The 23,264-nt window shown below is 41.3% G+C and overlaps 1 protein-coding gene across 1 annotated transcript in view; it reads right to left on the bottom strand.

Moving 5' to 3' along the window:
• ADAM12 (ADAM metallopeptidase domain 12) overlaps positions 1–23,264 on the bottom strand; it is a gene marked incomplete at its 5' end in the record, with an annotated part of 192,183 nt that overhangs the window by 58,709 nt on the left and 110,210 nt on the right. Inside the window, 5 exon segments of the mRNA XM_080403123.1 lie at positions 4,555–4,639; positions 5,820–5,989; positions 7,713–7,784; positions 8,692–8,757; positions 13,123–13,306. Coding sequence (XP_080259249.1) covers positions 4,555–4,639; positions 5,820–5,989; positions 7,713–7,784; positions 8,692–8,757; positions 13,123–13,306 — 577 coding nt within the window.

Below are 23,264 nucleotides of genomic sequence, written 5' to 3'. Positions count from 1 at the left end.
ATCTGATTACAGGCTCCTGATCAGCCTGATGTTTTGGCTTAACCTCGAGTAAAAGACCTTTCCACATTGATCATCTTCTTAAGGGGAAAAAATTCCACTGTACCTATATGAAAGCTTTCCCTAAAGGCATAAACATGTAATATAAATGCATGATCCAGTCTTTAACAGTCAGTAAATGGAATTACTATGTACAGCTGCCTGCTCTAGAAGCATATATGAATATATTCAGTTGAAACAACTCTTTCAGTATCATCTAAGCCAGCCTTCATACTAAAAAGAAGTGAAAGGTAAAACTGTCTAAAACATTAGCTATATATTAATGAAGCCCTTAATACATGACTTGGGGTAGGTTTAAAAGTTTCCTCATCTGTCTGTGCTAATATTTTTAGTAAATCAATTCTCAAACAGAAAACAAAATCAAAAGGAGAATACAGCCATTCTGAAAACAAGAAACTCCTCTTTCTGCATTTCGAAAAAACTCAAAATAATTTTACTTTTCTACAAAAGATCTTTTTTTTAGTTTTTCCTGAATTTAAAAATTTACTATAAAAATCTTGTGACTAAGAAAACAGCAGGTTTGTGTGCACTTATATTCTAAGATGCCTGTTTGCTGAAAGAAGCTGCACAATCTCTTCTAGTCACAGAAACAACAGAGTAAACCTATGCGGCAAAATAATGTGTAATAACCAAGAAAATATATACACTTGCACAATGCCTACATATGCAGATATCTTATTTAGATACTAGTCACATACAAACTGATTTATCATTGTACTCATAGAAATGTATGAAATATTTAGAGATTTCAATGTAATCAAACCTGATGTCATAAAAAGAGTGCAACCTCTCACTCAGCCAGAGAACATTCCAGGACCAAAGATCCATATAATTTACCAGTGACGCATTGAAGTGATGCCTTGAAATTAGGGCTATGTGATCAAGACAGCAATTCCCCTAAGCTTTGAGCTGCCTAGACAGACAGCAAACCTGAACATCTTCTCCAGGGCAAAAAAGAGCTCAGCTTTTCTTTATTTTGCCAGTATCTCTTCTACTACTGAACAGGGATTATATTTATCTGAACACCTCTAAAGCTGGCAATTAAAAACAAACCCAAGAATTCACACGATTCACTCCAGAACTAGAGCAATAAATGATCTGAAATGTAATTTTGGTCTTGAATAGGCAAACAATTATTACAGCCCATGCGGTTCTCATTACTTGCTCAGATCCACTTGGAATGCAATTTTATCAGTTTCTAGAGAGGGTTTTTAAAACAAAGAATGTGATGCCTCAGCAAAAGAGGTTATTTGTAGGCAGCATAAATGAAGATTGTCAAAACAAACAGTGACATGTCCCATTTGATACTGAGACCATTTAAGTATCACAAGGACTAAAGAAATGACTTTGACTTATTCCACCAGGGCCTTTTAAAGTTAACTTGAGCAGTAACAGTCATTACCCAACAACCACAACCACTGAATAAGCAGCCATCTAGTGTTAAGACATTTTAAGCTGTTGCACAAAACACGCAGCTTCTTTCAGCTGAACTCTGCCTCATTCCACTGAGATTCAGACCAAATTGTAATAATAAAATACTGTCACCTACAGCCAGAGCAGGCAAATGCCCCAGTCCTGGTACTTTTCATGCAGGTTCACTCAGTTGTAGGAATAAGTTTCCTAAACCATGCTTTTATTCCACTTAATTTGCCCAAACCTAAGTGCCTCAGTTCCACACTTGTCATTCAGCCTAACTTCCCTCTTAAGTTAACAGAAATTAGACACGAGTGAGAATACTACATTATATTACAGCAACTCAGCAATATCTTACTTTTAAATCCATGAATTTAGTGGACAATCTTTTGAAATAAGAATGAAGTCTGAATCATGTCTCAAAGGCTTGCTCTTTTCTTTGGTCTTTCTACAACACAACAGAAGCATCACAGTAAAATAAAATTATAATGCTCTTGATACACCAAAAGATTCTCATACTCAGATGACTGCTCTCACCACTTTGAGTTTCTCTTCAAATTAGTGGGAGGCAGGGTGTCATCTACCACTGAGAGAATCCAGCCCTATAGGAAATTGGAGAGGGGCATGCTCTCAGGGAGGCATGGCAGAGGAATTTATATCATATAGTAGAGCCGACTAGCTGCAAAACCAGCCAGTAAAATCAGATCATACAAGAATGACTCCATTTTTTTGTATTCAAATGTTATTTCTCATGCAATCTCTCCATTGCCTCATCTTTCAGAACAATTTTGAGAGTGTGGGAGTTTTTTGGTATTGAGTGTTCACGGTGGGATGGGCAATAGGTTGGCTGGATTATAAAGTTGACCAAATGTTCAGTTGCCCAGTGTTGAGACTTGAGCACTGTAGCCTCCCAGGTTAAAAGTTCATTCTTTCATTTGCATATCTTCCAAATGTAGAGCTTTCTTCTGTAGGTACCGGTATATATAATTTTTGTATACGTCTGAATTAGCCTTTGTTAGCTGAGGGGGAAAGTTGGGCAGCTGCCCATTTGGGTTTTGGGGGTGAGTGTTTGCTTGTTTGGGATTTGGCTCCTTTTTAAGGAGTTGCTTAAGGAACTGTATCTAGTTATGCTGCGCAAGCCTTGAGTTAATTTGCACCTCAGAAGCTGAAATTCACTGAGGTGGGAGTCTGCAAAACATCGTGCTCCCCTGCCCAGCTGAAGCTGCAGCCTGCCCCATGGCTCGTACACAGACACTGGGTTTCTCCCAGACGGATAAATCCATCTCTCCTCGGTCAGAACCCTGAGAGCACTTTAAAGAAATGTTGATTCTTGTTTTCTTGTTACTGGAACAAACTATGTTTTGTTGTTTCTGTTTAAAATGACAGTCTGCAGACTGTGGAGGACTGACTTTGCAGTAAAAGACACTGTAGCATAGTTTAAAGCTTTTGCAAAAAATTAAAAGGACAAAAAGGTCATTATTAAAGGCAGCTCTGACTGCAGATAAGCCAAAGCGGTGACTGCTGGCCTGAGGGTGAATTGGATAAAATGAGGCTGTCTGCCTCATATATGCCTTTGCCAAGATTTGGAAGTGCTCTGGGAGACTCCTACAGCTTTTTCTTCCTCTTCCTCCTTTTTCTTTTGCACCTATCGCCCAGGTACCCAGTGAAAGGCTGTTACAAACAGCTACTAGAGGCTCAGCTTCTCCAGCTACCGGGAGACTGAAGCCTTTGTCTTTTCTACAATATTGACATGCCTTTCTCCCAATTATGTGATTTGATTGCTCTTTCCAGCTCTCCTACACCTCAGCTTCTCTGCTCATCTCTTAAATCCTCACAGTCTGGACCGTCTATAAATCATCTTCCATGACTGCATGCTTCACCCCCGCTTGGCTTCTTGCCTACTTGTCCATGAGACCACAAAGGGGCCCTGCACTGCGGGCCAGCCTTGGTTTGGGAGCTGGTTAAGAAAGGAGGAAATGCAGGAGCGGGAAGGGACCGCATCTCTGCTCTTACAGCACTGTGTGGATTGTCTTGAGGCAAAAGCCTTCTGTCCTGGGCTCCAGGTTAGTCCCGTGAAGCTCTGAAGAACTGGGAACTTTGAGACCATGCAAATGCTGAGCATTGTGCATTCCTGAGCTCCCACCTCATTGAAGTAGGGATCTGCAGCTGGGGTGTCCAGCAGAGCTGGAGAGAACCCCCACATCGCTTGGGTTGTTGGAAGTCTCAACAAAGCTGTAGAAAGCACAAAGGTTTTCAGCACGTGCAGGCTGAACTCAGAGACCAGGAAGCTTTTAGGGCTCCCTGGCTTTCTGCTCTGGAGTTGAGCTCTGAGGTCACCAGCTGAGCCTGTTAGTGGCCTGCAAACTCTGGGAGTCCACATCTGATTTTATTTAAAGTACTTCTATTGCAAAGCTTAGTCAACGCAAAACTTCTTCCCCCACGATTAGCACAAAACACTGTTCAAAATAAAGTAAAAAAAAAAAAAAAATATCTGCAAGAAAATACTCCAGAACTACACCCAGAAACTGGCTAAGAGGCGTACTTGTATTTTCATCATGCCTAGCACCTAACGGCAGCATTACCAGTCGCACTGTTTGAGAGAGGCTCAGGTAGAACAAATGCTGCTGTTGTTTGTTCTTCTTGTCTGGCAAAGTAATAAACCCACTGCGCTGCAAAGATGGAAAATAAGGCCTTACACAGAAAACTGTGTAAATACAGAATAAAATCAATATAATAAAAGATTCAGGATAGGCTGTTGTTGCCTGTAACACTAGTTTACCCAAGTGCATAACAAATACATCTTCTGGTTCTCATCCTTCACAGCACCACAGCACCTGATCTAATGATAGTTAGGAGTAAAGGATCCTTGCAAAGAGGTCATGCTATATTTTTAATGCGATATGTTGATTTTTTTCACTATGGAAACAATCATTTACAAGCAATCTGAATGTACATATAGATAATATTAAGACTGAAAATGGGACAAATGGGGCTAATGTTCTGTTACAGAATACAGTATTACAAAACTTGAGACGGTGTCACACCAGCTGGGCCAGTTTCAAGTCCTGTGCTTTTACCACTTACCATGACGACCCCTCCAGACTGCTCTGCAGTGCACATGCTCATTATGGGCGCCATGCCAATGGTAGTCCCTTGGAAGTACACCCCGCTGCAGGAGGGCAGGAAAGGAGAAGAGGAATCACAGAATCACCGTTCAGTGCCAAGATACCTCCCTATTTTTGTATTTCTGCCAATCTCAAACAAAGATCCTATTTCAAGTGTCTCGGCTCCACATTTGCAGGTTTAAAACAATGCAAAGCACCGATTAATCATGCCAACTTGCCAGACTGACAATGACAGCACCCCTGCTACGAGAAAGATCCATTTGATCACTGTCCTTTGGGTTTAGTTCTGGAACAGGACCCTTCCTTCCTGTCCTTTTTCCCTGACTGAAGTTGGGATTAGAAATACAAACATAATGTCTTTAGCTGAAAGAAGGGTTATTTTAATGCAGTAGGGAGTCTATATGCTACTTGTTATAATACACAGATTAGAAAATTCCGAAGTATTATTATACATAGAAAGTAATCAAATATCTCATGAGGAACATTTTGGAAGGGTTCAGTCTATTCTTACACAGCTAATGTAAGAATATCTATGTAATGAGTAAAGAGCTCCTTTTAATTACTAAGACATTAAGTATGTTTATCTGTATAGTCTAAAGAATAGTTCATCAATCAACATTATGCCTGGTTCAAGAAAAATGTGTTCCTTTGGCTACCTTGTTTTTTAAGACTGCTTTTACTTTGAGCATGTTTACTCACTTTAATCCAGGAAACAGCAGCAGGGTAAAAGATGTGTATGATTTCACGCTAAGTCACAAATGCAAATGATCTGTCTCATTTACACTGAACTCTAAAGTCTACTGCGGTCTTTCTACTAAGAAGAAAAACTACTACTACTTCAGGTAGTGCCCCCTTAGCTCTGCATTTGGGGTGAGGGCAGGACTGCCTTTTCCAGTAACAATTTAGGCTGAGACCAGCTTAAACCACCTGTAAATTCATACCCTCAGTATTTACCAGGTTAGTACACATCTACACTTTTACATTAATTGTATTCAGGAAAGGTCTACAAGTAACAGGGCTACTGCAGAGCAGTGGAAGGAAATTAATCTGAAGCATCTGCTGAAGGGCCTTGCAAAATGCTTTTATTTTGGTGTTTGTAGAGGGGAAAGACAAACCCTCAGGAGCACAGATGTTCCTCACAATACCTTAGCAACTGGGGAAGGATTCAGTGCAACCAGTCTCAAACCACTGAAATCCCGGCCGATATCAGAGCGTCAAGTGTACCTTATCAGCTGTGCGTTGTCATGGGGTTTACGAGGTAGTAGTTTTAGCTTTCTCCAGTCCAGAAACTCATGGAGGCTGGTGAAAGGGTCTTGAGAAATAGAGCACTTATCCATGTCATTCCATACTTCCACTCCAACCAGGGCTACTCGAATATTTAGTGGCCTATAGAACTAATGAGAAAAGAAAAACAGAAACATGTCTTGAAAACCCATTTTAGATCACACTGGATTAGAATATTCCAACCAAAGCATAATGTGCATATGAACCTTTATTATAGAGGCTTAAATGTTTTCTTCTCCAGGGCAAAAGTGAATACCTGATATGACTGACTAAGACGAAATACTTCCATGACTTCCAGAAAACAGTTCTGACCTGACTAAATACCTGTAAGACATTCAAAGAGATCCAAAGGTATGTTGTGTCCCACCCAGGTTTGGCATCTTCCTTCAAGACAGAACGTTGCAACTACCTTCGCACGTCCTTCACTTCCAAACAAATGAGGTGCTACGACAGGTGACACCCCCATGGCTGCCCTCCATCGCTAGCACCAATGCAAGCCAAGAGGCAGGGGCAGCTGCGCTGTGCTACCATTGTGGTTCAAAATAACAGCTGAAAACCAGCCAGAGTCATTGAGTCTTGCTCGCAGCAGATAAAAACAAGTGATCTTAGTGCTGTGGGCTCCACACGCTATTATCCTGCTGGTAAATACCGCAGCTACCACAAGAGAGGAGCCAGAGCAGCATTAGTAATGGAGCAGAGATAACAACTTTAATGTGAGACTAATGTGAAGAAAGATTCAAGAATCGATCAAGTCCAGATTTGGCTGACAGCCTGAGAAAAGAACGTACTAGATCTTTGTCTTGTTTATATGCATTACAGGCATTTGGGTAATGTTGGCATTTGCTGAGCATAAATTAAGCATGAAACATAAATATATTCTAACATGCAAAATTAATTTTGAGCAGGTAACATAGAAACACCTGTCCTCCAGTAATAAGTCAGCAAGACAATTACAGAAGAGGTGGAGGTGTCTTCAGCAGCTTGTTTTTTAATCAAGAATGCTTCTCCTTGAGTTACTGCCCTTGAAGCATCACTTGATAAATTCTCAGCGAAATTAAGACTCCCTGAGTTACAATTTCACTACCGGACTCTGAGTTTTTTGTGGTCATACAGCACAACAAAAATAAACTTTAATTTGTTCAAAAAGCACTGTAGAGGACTCGTGGTGTTTATTGTCAAGAAATTACTTCACGTACAAAAAAAAAATATGCAGTGTATGCCTCTTTGTTATTGCTTTTACTCAGCCATCAACTTCTGCTTCCTTAAACACTGCGTATTTTCAATTCCATCATCTCCCTTGGGCTAGGTATCTTCTTGACTGTGTCCTCACTGGCCCTCTGTTGGGCTGGCCTTACAACTGAACCATCCCTTGCTGCTGCAAAGGAATTCGTTCTCCAAATTCGTGCTCAAAATAATCTTTTTCCAATGGGCTGTTCCATATGCGATTATCCCCACCCTCTCCCCAGGTTAATGAAATCCTAGGGCTAAATTGTGCACCTCCTCAGAAATAGTGCTTCCACAGGCATACGCATCCCACCTATAGCAGAGCTCACAGCTCAGTGTGTTGAAGGGCACACGAAAGGTTTCAGTTTACTGTTTTGGTTTTACTGGTTGGAGAGAAGCATTGCTCTGAAATACCGGAGTATGAGTAAGGCAGCTGGCTTAGCTCCTTGAAAAGGTGCGTGGGTAAGGAGCTGTGACAAAGGTTGTGAAAGCTGCTGATCTGAGTGCCGTGACTTTCTTAATTTACTAGTAGAAGAAAAAGAGATTTCACAACACCTTTCAGAAAGCATAGTACGTTTGGAAAAAGTGAAATAATGCTTAAGTTCTTACCTTATCAACATAGTTTGCAATTTCTATCAGCCTCTGCTTAATTTTTTCCACATCCTTGCCTTGTCTCTGAAACTTGGAATGTAAAGGATCAGTATACTAGCAGCACAAATGTCACAGTTTCCCCCCAACAGCCACCTTAGCCTGCCAGCGGTGTCGGTGATGTTTGGGAGCTGCGTGGTGCAAGCAAAGGCCATGGGCAGACTCCCGTTGGCTTCATGGGATCGTGGTCTGCCTCAGTATAAGCACAGGCTATGGAACGGAATTTTGGTTCTTGTGAAAAGATTTTAAAATCCCTGAGTCTTACACAGGGATCTTTCAGGGACTGATGTTTGTGAAAAAGAGAAGGCTCTTCTGTTAGCTGTTTCATCTCCTGCTACTAGTAAAGTGATATCGTACGTCCCTAACTAGCAGCGTTCAAGGAGAAAAAAAAAAAAAAAAAGGTGGTAAAATAATTCAAACCAAGACTTAGATCTTTGGCTGCCATTAAACTCACTGAAACGCTTCTACAGCTAGTCCTTTGACTCGCTTTGAAGTTCTCATTGCAAACTGTCAGGAAGGCAGTCGTGCTTCGTGCAATGCGATGGTAAAACACTGCTTCACGTGCAGGATCCTACTGTGTCTTCCAAACAGTGATGGTCCCACCGAGGGCAGAGTCTCTGCCAATGTAGGCTTAACTAGCTCAAGGAGATCCTGAGCAGTCAATTTATATTTTCCTCTTCTTCAATTACTGCCAGATGCGCCAGTTATTTGAGAGTCAAATTCCTTATGAGGTATTGCAAGGAATTTTACAACTGACTGTCAGTGCTGCCCTATCTTAACAGCACCTTCCCTGGCTTAACCCTAATTAGGGAAGAAGCTTTACTTTTGAAAACCATCATATTGCTGTCTGAAGCACATTATTTGCAATACCATGGCAGCTGACCTGAGCTACCTGTTTCCTACCCAAGCTTCCCACAACTTTTAGTTTTCAGTTTCTTACCTCACGATTGTCTGCCACAATAACAAGCTCCACATACTTTGTTGTCTTCAGAGTCTCCCTCTTGTACTGCCAAAAAAATATGAAAATAGTATTTTTTTTGGCAATAAATGATCCTTGGAATCAGCGCTTCCTCAGTCCAACAAAGTGCTTGAAGAGGAGAAACACAACATCTCAGACCTCCAAAGATTTCCCTGCATACAAATTTTTATTGTATTCCTTCTCCTCATGGAAGTTTTCCTTTTATCTACTGCAACAGAAATAGTCTACGTAGTACTTACAAAAAACCTCGCTGTGATCTGATCACAGCAAGCAGGAAAGTGGTGCAAAGTCTCTCTCAACCTTTCAGCTTTCTGCGGTTGAAATGTTTGAGTTATCTTTCCTCGCAGGAGAATATCACCTCTAGCAGAAAGACCTTTGCTATTTCCAAGGCACATTTAAAGAAATGATGAGATGACTTTTAGCAAACTTTTTACACAATAGACAAACTGGCTACTAAGAAAAATGAGAGATAAAGGGATATTGAGTGAAGCTGAGAAAAGATCAAGTGGTCAACTGATAAATTATGTAGGAAGAAAAACCCCAAGAACAAAAACTGCAGAAAAAATTGGAATGAACTGTCAGTGTCTGAGGAAGCAAACTAATAGTATAAAAATGGAAGGCATACATTTCATTTTGCATCTGTATATCCATACAAAACAGCTGGTCACGCTACTTGCAGTTTAAATGCAAGTCTAAAAGAATCATAATGCTTCGCTGCAAAAAAGATGACTGAAGAAAATGGAATCATTTTGTAAGAGTACTAATCATCGCACAGACCCTCCGCTACCCTAAATTTAAGTGACTTATTAATGCCTGTAAATGTTCTGTGATTTACAGCAGCTGAGCACCTATTCTGTCATTCCTCCCTTGCTGCTGGAGTAAGACAGTTAGGGAAAAGAGGTCTCAGCAGGGTATCTGATCTTCGTGCCAGAATTCTAGGGGCTTAAGCAGATGTCTGACCTAGTAATGACCATGATGTCTTGAACCAAACCAATGTTCTATAACCTAAAACATGACTAAAGCTTTCCAAACTAAACTGTTCCAAGGTAAACTGTGTGATCCCTGAAGTTAAATCAGTGCTGCACATCAGCTTCCAGCCAAATTTCACAAAGTTTTCTTCACATTACCAAAGCGTTCCTCTTTGTTATCTGCAGATTAATGATTTTGAATGTTTTGCAAGAAACACTGTGTATAGAGGACAGTGACAGATGCAACCTTTAATGACTCTGACTTTCAAATTCATATTTAATAGTGTTACACAGCCTTCAGACTACAGTAACTGGAAAATTAAGTTCCATTTGGACAGTATTTATGAACTGAAAAAGTTGTAAAAGCTATCATTAATGAACTAAACGTCAATGATATAAACCCTTCGCAGGATTACGCTTTCATTGGGGGTCTGGCAAATGAGAGCAGGTAGATACTCTGACAGCTTCTGCTGGTATTGGGGTTCTCTGCCACCTGTTTGTGCTCTACTGGAGGCAGCTGTCACCACCATGGGGTCATGGTGTGTGAACAGACTTGGTGCCCATGCCCGGCCACACAGGTCATCAGCATGTGCCAGCTAGGAACCAGGACACCAAGGAGCCAACCTGTCCCCTCCTGCTGCTCCTGGAACAGCAGCAGATGCAACACAAAGGGCCTGCTGTGTCTCAGTAGACTCCAGTGGAACCTACAGTGCTCTGGCAGAGCTTGGGTTACCTCACTGCAAAATACATCAGACATGAGCAAGATGCCACATAAGGCAAATCACTACGTGTGTGGTGTTTGTGATGGAATTGATCTCTGACACCGAGTCTAACATAAAACTGAAATTTGTTATGCTGTCCTAATCAGAGATGTACCCCCAAAGTGCCTCTAGCCTCCGTCCAAATGAAGAGTAAAAGATGAGGCAAGAAAACCCAGGTGCAAAGTTGTAAGAAGAGCTCTGTTACATCAGTCGGTTTAAACCATTTACTTCTTACCAAGAGTAAAACTGTTTGGACTGGAGAGAGTTAGCCTGAGAGAAATTGGCTAGCAGGGAATGATCACGTAAGCCTCTGGTGACTGACTTGCATAACGAATCCGTTCCTGTGATTTGCCCAAAGGCTATGTGCATTCCTTGGATACAATATTTATTTATAAAATATACCTAATTATGACTTCTTTCAGCGTGCTTTCTGCGGCCAACTGCATCAATGTGCAATCCGCTGCCTGAGTTAATTCTTCAGAACTAAACTGAAGCGTCGGTAATACAGCCATGACAGATAATAAGTGGTTGGAGGCAATATGGTTTGTTCCAGACTGTTGCCCTTCTCCCCCGCTTCTGCCACCCCTGATCCTACCACAAAACTGCTGTCCCATGCTGCGGCAGTCCTTCCTCACGTTCCCTTGCTTGGGAATCGGCATGGCATGGATTCACACTGCAGTGTGGCAACCTCTCTCTTTCTCTGTGAGCCACCTGCCTGACCTGCAGGCCACCAGCACCACCACAATGGCTATTTTTTTGGTGGCTCCAGAGAAAAGGCCATACGGTAGGGACTGTCTTACATGTCAGGCTTGCTTCCTGCAGGATCCTATCTCGATGGAGCTCAGCTGGAAAACACACTCCTGGCTGCAATTTGAGGGTCCACTGAATTATGAAACGATGCAGTATTTACAGACCCAGCTCCAACGGGGCAAAATGCGCCCGCACACATCTGCTACATTACCTGACTTCTTGCTCCATGAAATCTCCTGTTTGGATCTGGGAAGCTGAATCTACTGTTTGTCCCACTATTAATCTGTATTTAAACCTAACCCAAAGGCTAATTGAACTTTGTGATATATCCATCTCACATTTCAGCTCTGCTCAATAATAATACAGTGTAGGTAGTTGAGAGAAGGGTCAGGGGAAAAAAACCCCAAAAAAACCTCCCCTCAAACCCATCAAGAAAACAAACATTTTCATCATGCCGTGAGCTTGAGAGTAGATTTCTGCTCAGTTCTGGTCACCCAGTGTGGTTTGGAGCAGCCTTACGTCTCCGTACTTTGCAGGTCATCTTTATTCAGCACGCCCTGACAGCCGCCTTTAGTTGATGACAACACTGAAATATGAAAACTCACTCCACACGTTACGTTTGACAACTTTCAAAATTCATACATTAGAAGCGTAGCCAACACGCTCATTATATATATTGTACCTATCGATATGATGTGCCTGTTGACAGTTTTTATAATTATGTCCGCTGAACCATAGCAAAAATATTTTCCAGATATTTAAGGTGAATTCTGGGATGTAGTTGAAGCCATTGACAAAATGTGAGAACCATGAGGGTAATAGTAAAATTACCTTGATTGCATCAGATAGTTGTATGCCCACATTTTATTTTGGTTTCCAAGTGTTACATTGCTTGCTTCAGTGAAATTCAGTCAAAAGTCACATAGATTTTGTGGAAAACTTCATGGAGTTGTGAAAAGTACTTTTCCAATGCTTTCGACATACACACATTTTTAGAAATACGCTTAGCCCATAAAATGATATATGCAAAGGCTAATGCATTAGATACAATATTTAATATTCCTAAAATGTAAAATAACTTAATTCCACTACATAAATAATATCTAGGGATGCCATTTAGGTTGCTTTCCTTAACAATTAACCTGATACAAAGGCTTAGCAGGACATGCAAGTATAAATTCCAGTATGTGACATTTAATAAATGCTGAGGGCAGATTTGTATCATTGTATAATTTCTGAACACCTAAACCAGTCTTTTCTACAATCCTCATCCAATATGCGGATAAACTTATTAAAGTAAGTCCTCTTCCTGATTTTTAGCTCATTGAATTTTGTACAGCTGCCATTAGCTAGATGCATTTCACATTAAGTGTATTTCCTTCTACAAAAAATAACTGCGATAATACATCTGTAAAATAATATGGTGAGAATTTGTTTTGTCTGCCTAAGATAATTTCCCACTAGAATTTAAAGGTTCAAAACCTAATATTAGCGAAGCATCACGGCTATCATGTTCTCTTCCATCTTGGGTGGGCAAGAACTTTTCCAGACAGTGCTCAGTGCTCTTATGGGGTCTTAAATTCTGGCTATAATCACACATGAACCAAAATATATTACTGTAATGTGAAACCATAAACTTTTCTGTGCCATCTCATTACCAAAAAGAAAGTAAAAAGCAGGTTATGTATGCAGGATTGAGAAAAACTAATAAAGCTTTAGCAAATCATGTAAGTATATGCTGAATTTTAAGCATGCACTTAAGCACATGATGTCAACAGAAGTTTACTATACGGTTTAATGGTTTGCTCCGTAGGGACTCTTTGTAACAAAGAGCTATGGTAGGCAGTAACATGGAAACGCTACCAGAGATGTACTCGGCAAATCAGAAACATAAAAGTGCATCATCCACCTACCCTGCCAGCTTGAGAATGGTGTGATATGTCACTGTCATCAGCCCTGATGGCAGAGATGTCCAGCTGGTGGCCACAAGATCCTGGGGCAATTTTCAGATTCTCCGCTCGGTAGATCTTGTGTTCACTTGTAGCACCTTCTAATGGTTCCAGAATGTAGCTTTTGTTTTCAAATACAATAATTCCCCTGTTACAGAAGAGACTAGAGTAAGATGCATAGTTTTCAAGAACTAATGTGTGTTTGTCTACAACAAACTTACAACAGGTTTTAATAATGATGGAGTATGAAAAAGCAAAGTGCTGATTTACAATGTCATGGTTGAGTGGAGCAGAAAACATCAAAGCTGTATATTTGTCATTGCAGTACGCTATACTTTAGAAGAAGCAATGGCTCAAAGAAAATTTTCCTCTTGTGAACTACAGTACTGTAGAGAAAAATTATATTTGTGTTTTATGTGTTCTGCATTCTCTCAGTGATGCATTGCCATTGCTGAGCGGAGCCACGACGTGCGTGCTTCTGAGGACCCATGGCAAACAGTAATGAACAAAAGCATGGTGAAAGGCTTTTGAAAGAAAAGGTACAGAGTTAAAGTATTCATTAGGATCTGCACTGTGCATTATACCTTTTAAAACAAATGCTGATGCAAGCATCAATTCTACCAGATGAAAGAGGCACTGCACTATCAAACCGGGATTATTAAATATTGCACAGTGGGACGGCAGAATGAAGCTCAGCTATATTAACCAGTGGATTCCTGTTTAACTCATTTTACTACCCAAAACAGTAATTTTTACAGCAATACCACCTGCTCTCTGAGGACCTCAAAGTATTCCCATCAATGAAAGCACTCTTGTTGCAGTGCTTTAAGCTACTGTATGCCCAGAGGAAAGAGGGGTTTAGGAAGAGATACAACACCTCGCTCCACGAAACGTGGAAGAACCGAGGGCATGCAGCCAACTGGGGGCTTCACATGCCGTCTCCTAAGCAAAAACCACTCTCCCTGTACACTCCAGACAACTCACCAAATAAAAGCCATGCTTGGGCTCTTGTGCTGGGTCCTGCCCGGTTATTCTGAGCTGCTACAGTAAAGCAAAGTTGACAAAAGACTGAATGTCTTTCCAGTTCCTCCTGCTGAGGAAGCTGCTGGCATAAAGCTGCTTTTTCAGCTCAGCACAGGAAATATCGGCAGCGTGGTGTGGATGTCCATGGCCTGCACGTGCTGGAGTAGGGTTTCTGGTACTCTACGGCATGAAGTAGCACAACCTCCAACAGTGTCACCGGAATTAGTAATTATAACTGCAACTATAGAACCACAGAATAAGACGGCTGCTCTACTGTACAGCAGGACTGGCACAGCATAAGAAGGAATGAAGTAGGTTTGCAGACAGGGCTCAGGTAGAAATTTCTGTAAAAGAAAAGAATTTAATATTCTGTGCTTAACTTGCAAGTGTCTAACTTGCATCCTGAGCACATACTGCCAACCACACGGGAGAGCCCTAGGGAATTCCTACATCGAGCTGGACATCAGGTTTTCTTGGGTAACTGTGTGGCCAGAGAAAGGCACCCTTTAAAATCCATTTCTCGTCTCTCCAGCAGGGATAAGCATTTGCTTATGGGGTGTTGTAAGCATTCATCAATTAGACACTACACAGAATAGTGCACTGCATTACTAATTTCTTCCCTGTCTTTAAATTATGAAGGCGTTAATCCCTAAGCACTGGCAAAGGTTCAGCAGCAATAATTAAATTCTATCTACCTGGAATTCCATGAAACTTTTAATTGGCCAAGGCATTCTTCCACAATTCCTCCTCTAAACTGCTCTATACTGTCTATATATGCTATTAAGCAGCATATTTCAGCCCAAAGCTGGCTGCATTTTATTAGTGGTGTATAGGAACTGTCTGCTCTTTTTATTTCTGTCTGTACTGCAACAAAGGTAAGACACTACAACCACTGTGATACTGATACATATCTCTATACAATTCTTCTGCAGAAAGCTAAGAAAAGAATAAAAGGAAAAAGAGGAAGGACCCAGAAGCAGGTTAATGACACCATAAAGACTGATTTAAAAACAAAAAGTAAAATTATTAGGAAAAAGCTGCCCTAGCTATTCTATTCTTGGCAAGATATGATGAAGAAACTTCAAGTCTTTGGCCTCCTAACCAGTTAACTGAAATTTTCATTTCAAGCCGACTGCACACTTTTGCTATAAACCATCATTAACACCAGTTCAGCCAAGCCAACAGATGACCATTTTCCTGTTAACTACAACAATCAGAAGTCCAAGATTAAAAAGAGAAAAAAGAAAAGACTGGAAACACATAATATTAAAGGCTGTGCGACAGCATTTGCAAGAACCTGCTTTACTGACGCGAACCAAGAATCGGGGCCTGATAATTCATTTGTAGCTTCCTTAGTAGCCTTGGCAAATCAGGTCAGACACATTATTTACCCATGGCACAGGCATGCTGTGTATGATTGATCACAGCTGGAAAAGCAGGACTGATTTATTACAGTAACCCTTGTAGCTACAGCCAGGGTACCATGCAGCATGCACGATGCAGGAGAGACCTCCGAGCAGGTCGCCCCATGATCTGAGTAACCTTATACCCTACAGCTCTGAATTATCTTCAGATCTGCCTTATTAATTGAAGAATTTAGGAAACTAGGACAACGTATTCCCTTTACTCTGATAATCAGCAACTGTTTCATCAGCACAATCAAATAAGGACTGTTGTCTTTCCCTTGTGCAATTAGTCATTTAATTTTGGAGGCAGCTGGAGCCAGCAATGGAGACAGAACTCCATTGGTCACTGTTTGAAAGGGGCCAGCCTGACCATCTCCCCTTCCTGACAACTCAAAACCAACATAAAACCATGAAGGGTTTTAATTTTAATGCTAAACTTTATCCTGCTTAGAACATTAACTTTAAAAAAATATAGACTTAAATAATGTTCTTTAATTATTTATACTAGATAGGGAGAGACTTAGCATCCTTTTACTGGGTAAAGCACCTTTTCTTTCTTTTTTCTTTTTTCTTAAAGCCAGCTTATTGTCTTGAAGAGTTCACAGCCAAAACATGCCACGTCAATGTCAGGTTTCCAATGTACCCCTTGTATATCAAGCTTCTGTGTAAAATAAGTAAATACCATTTATTTACCCCTCATTTTCATTAGCTGCAGAGCATACAGACAAATGAGCTGGTACCAGAGTGATTAAATTTTTTCTACTGAGCACACCAGAGCCAGGGCAGCCTATTCAGCTCGCCACTGTCCCATCCCAAGTGACAGCATCGGACTTTAAGAACACTTCCACCTTTGCATATGAAGCAACCCCATGTCAAAAAAAAAAAATCTACGGATTCGGCATAAGGAAAAATATACTTTTCATTTAATGCACACTTATCCTTTGAGGGCTGCCTACAGGGTATCAGCACTTGGCTTGTGCCCATCTGTAATAAGATAATGAATATCAAATATGAATTTTCTTGGCCAGCTTTCTGTTTCTGACTTACTTTCTTTTCCTACAATTGCATTTTCCCCCCATCAATCAGTGCCAAGCACAGCACCTTAAAAGTGTAACTACTCAAAGCTATGGTTTCTTTCTTTTTTTGGTGTGGCAGGATTAGATGAACAATACCTACCAGTCATTCAATACTAAGAATCTGATGTAAAGAAAATAAATCTAAAACTACTTTTTCCTTCCACTTTTTTTCAGGTGTTTCAAAGAAGCCTCTGTTACTCCTACACCGTTTCTGTGTCTTTCTTTTGAACATGGTTCTCCCACACTCCTGAGTCAGCCTATGTTCCCCAAAGGACAAGATGGTGTAACTTTTCCATTTTCCAGCAGGCATTAATGTTAAATAATACAATGTTTTCCAATGTGCCAAATAGATAGGATGTTATACTACAGATCCCCAACCAAAGGTTATTCAAGGAACTCTAAAGGGATTTCAGCAACTCTGGGAATACTTGAGAAGTGGCTGCTCTTTAAGACCAACTTCTACTGAAATCTTTTGGAGTCCTACCATCACCTCTACCAGGCAAAAGACTCCCAGAATTCCCAAGCTTATACATACTTGGGAAAAATGCAATATAAAGTATACATTACTTGGTGTCCAGATAGCTAGTTCATGGCATCTGTGTTTTCCCCAGTCCCAAACCATACTGATACTGGGAAGTCAGAAAGATCTTGCAAATAAGCTGGGCAGGAAAGACAAGAGACAGTTCAAATCCTGTCTAAATCTATCGGGCTGTCCTTTTCATCACTGGTAGCAGAGAGGGAGGGGAAAAAAACAGAAAAATCTGTATCATACAGCATGTCCAGACATCAGTTCACAGGCTCCAAGCCAACTGGAAGCGGCTTCAGTGTGGTCTTGAGCATGAGTTAACATTTCATTCTGCCTCTCATCAGGGTTTGAATCCTGTGCACGTCTGGTGCTCAGCACCAAATAAACCACATCCACATTGCTGCTAATCAGCTCTAAACATGAACGACTCATTGGTATTTGCCTGCTCTATGCCTTTATATGCCATATGGACACATGGGGAATGTGTATATGAAATGGCCTATGATGGGAGAACTCTCTCCATCAGAAAGAAAAAGAAATTAAAACATAACTTAAACAAGTCAGTTGTTATTAATTGCTATTTAACTTGCCAGGACCCTCTCAATTAGGGAAATGCAATCTGACAAAATAAGTCCACTACTTAAACTGTCAATAAAGTCAAATGTGATTTTTTTTTTCCTCTTAAAAGGCAAAACCAAAACAAAACCTAATGCAAGGCCAGTCGTATTTCATGTATCAACAGGCTTTAGGAAATCTCAAAATATAAATGGGATTTTTCTTTTCCAACTTGTCAGCAGAAGCAAAGGCCCTGCCAACATAAACCATCAATGCATACTTGTCTGAGAAATTGTGATGCTAAAGTAAAACTTGGCTAGGACAGCATTATATGAAACTGTTATATATTATTCTGCTGTACTATACAGGGAAAGCTAAGTAAATCAATAAATCTGATATCCATGCAATTAAACATTTGGTTTTAATGAAGCTCCAAGTTATATTCATTTCTAAACAATAATAATAAAAAGCTCTATTACCACTGGAACAGGAATGTAGATGTTTTCAGTTCGTAAGAAATTAATTAGACTAGAGAGGGCTGTCATGCTTACACACCACATACTCACATTAAGGCTGTCTCTGGCCACAGACACAGCAAAAGACTGTGCAGTGCTCAAGTGCCACCTAAAAAATCACAGCACCTACATTTCATAATTAATGCTACAGCTTCGGAAGTACAAGGTCTGATCCCACAGCTTATTCCAATGAGAGTTATAGTTGAATAGAGAACAGAACTGGAGCCCTGTGGCCCTGGCGTGTTCTCATGATGCTTGTGGTGGAGGTACAGCTGTCACTCACTGCAGCATTTCTGAACATGCACGACATCAATCTGTAAAGTGATAGGTCATTTTTATTTATTTTTCTTATCTATTCTACATACTCAGGACTTTTTGTAACAAATTCCCAGGCAAGTAAAAGGGCAAACAAACAAAAGAGGAAGAAAAATGAAGTAGTGAATGAAAACTTCACTTCTAGTCTGTGTTAATAAGTTGCAGATGAGTACTATTGGGATAAATGAACAAGATGCTCTATCAACTGTTTTTCTAATGGGTTAGGTGATCTTTAGATATTTTCCAAATGTTTTGGTCATTCTTTAACTTTAAACGACTGGGAGGTACAGAGAATGGGAGCTGGACTGCAGAGACAGAAGTACTCCTGTCTCTACTACTGCCCCTGGGCAGCCTCGGACAGGTCATTCACCTCTTTCTGCATCAATTCCCCACCTTTAAAATGGGATAAATTTTAGAAACCAGAGACAATAAATATCTATTGATAAAAAGTATCGTACAAGACCCAAGTAATACTGTTATCCTACTATACTGCACATCAGGATCCCATTAAAATATCAAGTCTGACCCAAATCAACAAAAGGCAGCATCTCAAAGGGAGGTTGAAGCAGTAGCATTATTGGGTTTACATATTGCAGTAGTGGTAGAAGTGTTCTCATGCAGACACATCATTAGTCACATATGTTTTATTCCAGCCAATGCCTTTCATTAACCTGAAAATATATTCTATAGCGCAGTGTCTAAAATGTAGTCATACCCAGAGCCTACTGCAGAACGCACTGAATCCCTTCTCAGTGCAAGACAGATTTGTCCAGAGTGAATGCATATTGGTCTGCAACTTTGATTCCTGGAATTTAAGCAAGGAGTTACTTGAATTGAAAGTGATAATGCAATTTCATGTCCAGCATTTGGGTTGCAAGAAACAGTAATTGTGTTATCAGAGGAAGTGTCACATGTGAGCTCAACTGGGAGGGCGACAAGACAGACCAAGGAAAGGAGAGAAAAATGAAGAAGGAAAGAGGCATTGGCATCAGTGCAGATTTAATGAGCACATTTTATAGTGCTGTGCAGCAAACGGAATAACAAAAAAAGAAGGCCTGATTCAGACTTGCACATCACATTAAGGCTCATAGGATGCTTTTTCAAGTTGCAAAGCGTATGAAAAAAATTGAATTTTAGTTCTGCTTTGTTGTGGTTGATTTTTGTTGTTGTTTTTGTTTTAATTAAGTGCTCTCAGGCACAAACTTGATGGAAAAGGGGCAGGCTCAGGCAGCTGGGTACAGATCATCTCTCGTTCTTGTCCTGGCAGTAGCAGTGGTGCTTGGGGGGTTACTGTGCACCTGGGGACAGCGTGCACACAATTGTCAAAGAATGGACATAACGTTCATCTCAGATCAAAGAGGTGATTGTGATCCGGGAGCTGTTTACCGCTTGAACAGCCAGAATACAGAAGCTATGAAACACCAGAAGCTGAATGCTTTCTAACAGTAAGCTCAAAAAATGTCCAGTAGTTTCACAGTTGGATAACTTACAAACCATGTGAGATGTTTATATGAACTAAAAAGCTCTTCAGAAAGTATGGGGAAAAGCACACATCCAAACTGGTGTTTTTCTCAACTGGGGTTTTCTCCTAACTTCTTTTTTTTGGATGAAATCTCTCCTTCTATGGGGAAATGGTGCTTGAGGAGTTATGAGGAATTTAAATATTTTTTATCACTGGTTTCCTACTTCCATTCTTTTTTTTTTTTTTTTTTAATAATTGATGTCTGGAGTGTCATATTAAACCCCCTCTTCAACCGACTGTGCCTGGGCTGCCAGTGAGCTCAGCCAGACCGTTTGAGAAATGGCTGGATGGCTGTTGTCCTAGCAGCCTCGGGTAGCCCAGCTGTGTAATCCCATCCAGCACGGTTGTCCGTTCAGGGCTGGGGCCCTATCCCCACCGCTGTCACTGTGGGCACAGCACCTTTCAGTCGCTGCTGAGGCTGGACAATGACTGAACACCTCCCGTACGTGTAGTGGGCTTATTATCTAGCAATCGGGTAACTCCGAGGGATTCTCAGGGTTCTCAAGAGCATTTTGGTGTTTCAGAAAGAAAAGGTTTCCTGCCTGTGAGATTTGTATCCTTAAACTACCGAGGCATTTCTGAGAGCACCTGGCAAGCTCCCCCCCCCCCCCCCCCTCCCCCGAGAGGTCACTGTAGACCCTTTGTAGATGCATGTCCCCGCGCCAGCGTCCTCTGCCAGACCCTGGGCCAGGGAGGCTGCGCTCTTCTTCAGGTCACGTTTTTGCGTGTATTTGCTAGGTTCTGCACTTGTAGAAAAAGTAATAGGGGAAAACACCCTTCAAGTCTATACAAATTCATCACAGGAGATGTGTGTGGTGGCTGCAGGCCAAAACGATTTGCTAAAACCTTGAAGAGCCTCCGAGCTAGATAAACAGAAGGGTATTTCCTGAGGACAGGAAGGAAATGACTTGACTTTGTTGTACCTTCACCTTCCCACAAGCTTTGACAGTCTAATTGGCTTTCTCAGCCAGATGGAAGCGCCGGAAATCCTGATTACCCATTGTTCCCATTTCGTGCATTCAGCACTTACCGTCTCCTCTTCGCCATTCAGCTCTTCCTCCTCCAGAGGAGCCAGCAGGATACAGATTATGGCATGATTATATTCTCCTCTAATCTGCATTTCAGGCAGCTATCAGCATCAATCCAACGATTTATGCCATTGTAACCCTATGTGAAGCCAGGTACTTGAATGTTATGTCAGAGGATGTAACGTAGCTGGATACATGAGTGTCTGTGTATAAAGAGCCAAGTCTACTACTCGCTTACCTTTATATCTCACCCCCTCTACCTGTCTGAAAAATGCAAACGAGCCAAACCTGTCTTAGTTTGCAGATTTCACACTTGGTTCTTCCTGTAGCTCATCCTGGAGTAATCATGCCATCATGCTAGTAACACATCTCAAATGCTCAACCCTGTGGCTGCACTGTAAGTAAGAACTTGATGGTTACAGTAGGTTGGAGCAAGGTTACTCCAGCTCAGCACCTTGTCTCTGGCCCTGGCCAACAGCAGATACTTAGAACGTAACAAGCCCACCACAGCTGGTACTCCAAGCTGTGACAGTGTGGGTGGCAGGGACATCTTTAGGTGTGACAGCCCTGGAAAGGCTCCCCCAACTCCCCTCCCCAGATTGTCTCGTCTTTTTTGAATCTAATGGTATGTTTTACATTGACACCTACCTGTGACAGTGAGCTCCACAGCTTCATTATGTGTTGAATAAAAAAGTATTTTCCTTTGCTCTAAAGTCTCATTTGGTGTCTCCTAATTTTGGGGTTACGAAAAATATTCAGTAATTGTCCCCTCTTCAGCATGATATTCAACCTTGTTTCATCATACCCCTTTTCTCTGTCACGTCCTTTCAAAAATGACAAATCCTAGTCTATTTTCGCTCCTGGATAAAAGCTGTTCCATACCTTTGATCATGATTTTTGCCCTTCTTTGTACCTTTTCTGGATATAATACTTCCTTTTCTGAGATGGGGATGGGGAGGGGAAAACAAGAACTGCACGCAGAATTCAGGATGTGAGCGCGCTATGGATTTATAAAGTGGTAATGAGGGTTTTTGTTCTATCCTCTATTTCTGTCTCAGTAATTCCTATGATCCTTTTTGCTTCTTTGACTACCACTGAGCACTCAGGCTTCAGAGCATGCTAAAATGTGGAACCTATTCTTTATGACTACTTTCATGTCTTTTAATGAACTCTCCTAATCTGGGGGAAAAGACACAGTCCCTAGCTATCCACACCTGGAACAATGCCCAAGGTGCCTGTCTGGTAGGAGTGGGAGGATATTAGCGCTCTGAGATTGCAGTGAGCTAAGAGCTCGCACTTCCTTTCATTAGATGTTTTTCAGGCACTTAAACTTCAGCTCTGTGCAACAGCTGTGTGAGGTGGGTAACAATCTTTAAATGAATTTCACAGACGGAGAAACTGAGACAGAGGGATTTGTCCAATTCACTTAGAAACTGTCACAAAGCCAGGACCAGACCCTGAGAATGAGACCAGTCTTTCCTTCCACTGGTTGCTGCAAGTGAAACGGCTGCTCCAGGGACTGTCTTCACCCAGGGCTCCATGGCCACACGATGTCTTATGTCCCTACCCCTGCAGCCTGCAGCCTTTGTCATGTCATGGAAAAACAAGAGTCCCTACTCCAGCAAGCTAGTGGGCAAGTACATCATCTTATTTTACTCTGACCTAACCTATCCTGTCCTATCCATAACTATTTTTTCAAGCTCTAATACTAGTAAAGTTGCCAGCAAGGCAAGCCATGAAGTAGTTTTGAATTGCCTTGTTTCTCCTCATATTATTTCAGACTCAATCACATGCAGAAAATCATAGAATCATAGAATGGTTTGGGCTGGAAAGGACCTTTAAAGTCATCTAGTCCAATTCCACCCCCCCCCACCCTGCAATGAGCAAGAACAACTTCAAGTAGATCTCTCCACCCAAATTCTCAAGGGATGCAGCGATACAATAACATTTTTTTGGTGGCAGAGGTACACGGTGACCTGTGGGCCTGATTCTGGAAGACGATTAGTGCTTTCAGAACCTCAGTGCAGCTACTTGGGATTTCGTACCACCTGGCCTTTTATTCCTAACCAGTTTTAATGGGAAGATCTGGATGGTTCAAGTAGCTGACAGTGCATTATGAAGCCTTTCAAAAAGATGTCGC

The sequence above is a fragment of the Falco punctatus genome (assembly GCF_963210335.1).
Source record: "Falco punctatus genome assembly, chromosome: 9".
NCBI classification, from domain to species: domain Eukaryota; kingdom Metazoa; phylum Chordata; class Aves; order Falconiformes; family Falconidae; genus Falco; species Falco punctatus.
Note: the sequence above shows the minus strand (reverse complement) of the source record. Positions and strands in the feature narration are given on the sequence as shown.